The sequence below is a fragment of the Triticum dicoccoides genome, chromosome 7B (genome assembly GCF_002162155.2).
Source record: "Triticum dicoccoides isolate Atlit2015 ecotype Zavitan chromosome 7B, WEW_v2.0, whole genome shotgun sequence".
Classification (NCBI taxonomy): Eukaryota; Viridiplantae; Streptophyta; class Magnoliopsida; order Poales; family Poaceae; genus Triticum; species Triticum dicoccoides.
In genome coordinates, this window is record NC_041393.1 from 128,395,861 (window position 1) to 128,400,394 (window position 4,534).

Here is a 4,534-nt window from a genome sequence, read left to right on the forward strand (position 1 = left end):
TCTGAAGCGGTATCCATCAACGCCTAACACGTCGCAGTATTCTTCTAGGGTTCAGATATTCATGAATTTATCGAGGAAAGAGATGTATCTTTTGTTAAGATAAACCGCAAAGCCAATTCTGCGAGTCACGGCTTAGCAAAGCTATGTAGGTGAAAGCACTAGTGTGGATTCACAACTTTTCACCGGAAATTGCCCCTGCTATGATCTCTGATTGCGTCTACTGGAGTATTTGCTAGCTAATAGAAATACTCTTTCCCTGCAAAAAAACAAAACAAAGAGAAAACACGGAGGAATTTGTGCTTGACCAATTTCTTCTAGACAAGAGTGCGCGTAAACCGTTCAGATCACAATACAGGACAGTGACAGCAAAAAACAGATGCAAGACATGCATTCGTACTGATCACTGAAAGAAATTTTTACGCCCGTGTCTCAGTGGTTTCGATGGGCACTGCAGGTCAGGTAATGCAACGACAAGAGCTAACCGCTCGCCAAAGTACAGCCGGCTAATCTATGGGGTTTTTAACGTCTGCAAACAATCCGATCCGTGTCACTGATTTACTGGGACTCATACCAGCCCTGCCGATTCGCGGCCACCAGCGTGTTCTCTACTTCTCTGGTTAGTTTGCCACCGCCGCTGCCGGCGCCGCCTCCTCCTCCGCCGCCGCCATGTTGTTGGTTCCGCAGCCAGGGCATATGTAGCGCTTCTGGAGCTCCTCAGCGAGTGAATTGTGCACGTTCTCCAGCTCGGCCACGCGCTTGCGTCGAGTCAAGGAAAGCTTCCGCGAACACACACGGAGGAAGAAGCAGCAGGAACATATGTATATATAATGAATAGTTGAGCCAACGAAGTGATTTCTAGACAGGTGAAAAGGATATCCTCCGAGCTCCTGCAACTTCTTCGTCTCTTTCATCACAGCCTCCATAAGAGCTCTCTTTGCTCGGACATCAGCCAGTTCATGACGCAGCTGTAAAACAAGGCAACAGTCTTGAGAGAGCTGTTAAAACTCATGTCCATATAAATCGTAAGACAATGCGCATTCCTGCAAAAGCATCGGCATTATTTTCTTTGACTTTGAAAAAAGGATAATGCAGATAATACACACATGTCTGGCACATTAGTTCACAGCATGTAAAACTAGTAGAGTGATACCCGGAGGGTTTTATCTGTTATTCAGATATGCTGTGTCCCTCCCACAAGTTTTTTATCACCAATTTTCTTGTGAGCAATACAATCAAGAGAAAACCAAACAAGTGTATCGCATCCTTTGAATAGTTGAATAGTTAATAAATAACACAATATTGGGTGAAAGAATGGAGAGAAGAACCTTTTCAAGTTCAAGCAGGTCCTTTTGATACTCTTCCTCCAATACATGCACCTCAGCGTTCATGTTGTTCATCTGATCAACCGAATCGGTCAACATACCTTCTGAGTCCATAGTTTCATTCATGTCGCTCCCATGTTGACCTGCCAAGGTGAACATTTCAGTCCAAGAGGAAACAAGAAAGTAGCAATATAGAGCACAGTACTTTATGACAGGAGATTCATAAGAGCAAATGAGAGAAGTATCATGCAGCTCATATCCTTAGCACATTGCAGAGCACATAGTTAACAAAATGACGCAGAAAAACAAAGCCGGCAATAGCTTGCATTACAATAACAGAAATTATATCTGTAAGTATATGCACAACACAGAATGAAACACATTTCCAGCTTACACAACACCGAATGGAACACATTTCAAGATTCTTTATCTTATTAAGCAGTCACATATTTATCTTATTATGGAGGATAGAATACAAAAGCAGCTTATCAGCCATTACATTATTATGTGCAACCCTTACTCTTCTTCGCCACAACAAAGACATAGATTGATCTAGCTAGAAATAACAAGCTTTTGGGTACAGACATAATAAAGAACAGCACAGAGGTACAACTTATAATTCCGATTACCCTTCAACTTATGCAAAAGGAATCAAACAGAAATAATATGGAACTGCAAAATTATAGGAACCCTTCTTAAGGTATTCAGGAACCGAAAGTGTTATGTATGCACTGCAAGTTGGTGTGCTTACCCTCTGCTGACTTGCCTTGCTTACCATCTGCTGATGGCGGTCCAGAGCACCTCTCTGCTAATTCTGCAGAAGCCTTCTGTTGAAATTGCCTGCAGAGGAGGAATGAAGTTTATCTCGAGATAACAAGAAACTTCTAATGTAAGTTTCAGCTAGCAGGCAAAGAAAATATACCAAATGGACATAAATAAAAAAGAAACGGCAGAAAAGTGATTCTGTTACACTATTTTGACGAATTAAACAAAACTTAGTAGTATCCCCTGACACCATCTTCATAAGATTATAGCAAAGGATCTTAATAATGCTGTCCAAAATTAAAACATGTCAAAATATCACATGATTACCCTTACTGCAGGTTAATGTGTTAAAACATATTCAATGCTCTACTTTATGCATCACTGTGATTTCGAGATCCACATATGTCCCTATTCGAGCCCTCACTGCAGTTTGAACAGACATAAGTGAAGTACAACACCAGCAACGGCCATGGTATTTTACAGTACCAAAGCAAACAAGAGATGTGGCCCAAGCCACAGCTGAATAGCTGATTGCATATCCAGGGAACGGCATGTGGTCATTGCTGGCAGACCAGAAGAATAGCACATACCTTATCCTAGCATTCATTTCATGCATCTGTCTCAAGAACTCCTCTCTGAAACAACCAACGCAGGCGGATGTGTAAATTAGTTGCTATGTACTGGAGCACAGCAGAAACAGCCTGATAGACAAAGTCCATCCCACTCACCTCTCGATGTCCTCCGTGCTCTTTGGAGCCATTACATCGAGCACCAAAAGCGCAGCCCCGCCAGTTCCAATTCCAATCACACACACAACACCAACACACAAAGCGCGTCATATTTAAGCAACAGCAGGCCAGGACCCTAACTGAACCCGCTTCGATTTTCGAGATTTCTGACCTTAAGCGCCTCCAGTTCAGAGCCCAGCTTCGCGATCTCCTCCTGGAGATGAGAGATCGTCGCCTGAACGCACCACGACCACACGTCGAACCAAATCAGGCGAACTGGCACTGAACGGAGGCACGATTCACACGTTTCGGAGCGAAGGAGATGGGGGGATACCTCGAGCGCCTGTATCGACGCGTCTGCGATGGAGGCCTGCACCTCGCTCCCGCGCAGCTCCGTCTCCGCCGCCTCCCGCGCGCGCTTCGCGGCCTCGAGCTCCGCCGTGGCCGCGTCGGACGCCGAGACCACGTCGTCGAGGCGGCGCTTCAGGCCCGACACCGTGCGCTCTGCACTCGAAGCGGAGGCGGACCTGGGTCAGCCGAGGACGCGAAACCCTACGGCGCTATAGGGGTTGGGTGCGGCGAGGCCGCGGGGAGGGGGACGCTTACCGCCGTGGGACTTCTCGGCGGCAAAGTCGCGGATGATGGATAGGAACTGCTTCTGGGGCTCGCCGCCCGCCGCCGACGCTGACGCGGCCATGGGGAGGAGAGGAGGAGAGGGCGACGATTGCGGGACGGTCTTCTGGAAGGTTCTGGAACTCGAGAGGGTTTTGAGGGGGCGGGAATGGAGCGGGCGACTGGTCGTTGTTGGACAACTGGAGTTCTTTTTTTTTCGAGACAAGACAACTTTTTTTTTGAGACAAGACAACTGGGGCTTTCTATGCACCATCGTGTTTTTTCTGCCTCGCAGCCCATCACGCCCTGTAACTCGAAGCAAAATCTTATTTTTCATATTGCATTTTTTTAAGACACTCAAAAAAAATTGCATTATTTAATTATTTTTTGATTCCTCTTTCGATTTGTGAACATCTATTTAATTTGTGAATATTTTTTGAAATCGTGAACATTTTTCAACTACATGGACATTTTTTTGAACCACAAACATTTTTTTTTACAAATTCGTGAACATTTTTCAAATTCACTTACATTTTTATAAATGTGCGTCCATTTTTTAAACACATGAAATTTTTTTGAACCGGCGAGCATTTTGAAATTCAGGAACATTTTTGTTTTTGACAAGCATTTGTTTCAGTTCATGAATACTTTCTGAATCCGCAAATATTATTTGATTTTTGTGAACATTGTTTGAACTTTGGGAACAATTTTAGAAATTCCTAAACATTTTTTGAATTTGTGAACATTTTTTGAATCCATGAGCATTTATCATTTTCAATATACAAACTTTTTTCCAAAGCCACGAACATTTTAGGATTTCCCAATTTTTTTTCAAAATCATGAAAAAATTGAATTAAAGAACATTTTATGATTTTTACACTTTTTTTCAAAATTCGCAATTTTTTTTGAAATTCAGAACTTCTTTGAAATTCTGAATTATTTTAAGAAAGGAAAAAACACAGAAGAAACAAAAATCGAAATGAAAAAAAGGTGGCCATCCCGCCTGTACATGGGCCGGCCCAAAAGGGCATGAGGGGAGCTGGGGGTGCGCTTGGTGTCTTTGCGGCACGTCACGCGCCAAATAGGAGGTCCCCCATCGTTGATAGC

The 4,534-nt window shown here is 43.8% G+C and overlaps 1 protein-coding gene across 1 annotated transcript; it reads right to left on the reverse strand.

The window, feature by feature from the left end:
* Window positions 1-293: 293 nt before the first annotated feature.
* LOC119335376 lies at window positions 294-3,604 on the reverse strand. Its single transcript, XM_037607506.1, has 9 exons — window positions 3,422-3,604; window positions 3,150-3,319; window positions 2,988-3,050; window positions 2,816-2,835; window positions 2,678-2,722; window positions 2,074-2,162; window positions 1,326-1,465; window positions 877-965; window positions 294-756 (listed from the first exon to the last, which is right to left on the reverse strand). Exons 1-9 carry the CDS (start codon window positions 3,510-3,512, stop codon window positions 618-620), a joined length of 846 nt encoding a protein of 281 aa, XP_037463403.1. The 5' UTR covers window positions 3,513-3,604; the 3' UTR covers window positions 294-617.
* Between the last annotated feature and the right edge of the window lie 930 nt (window positions 3,605-4,534).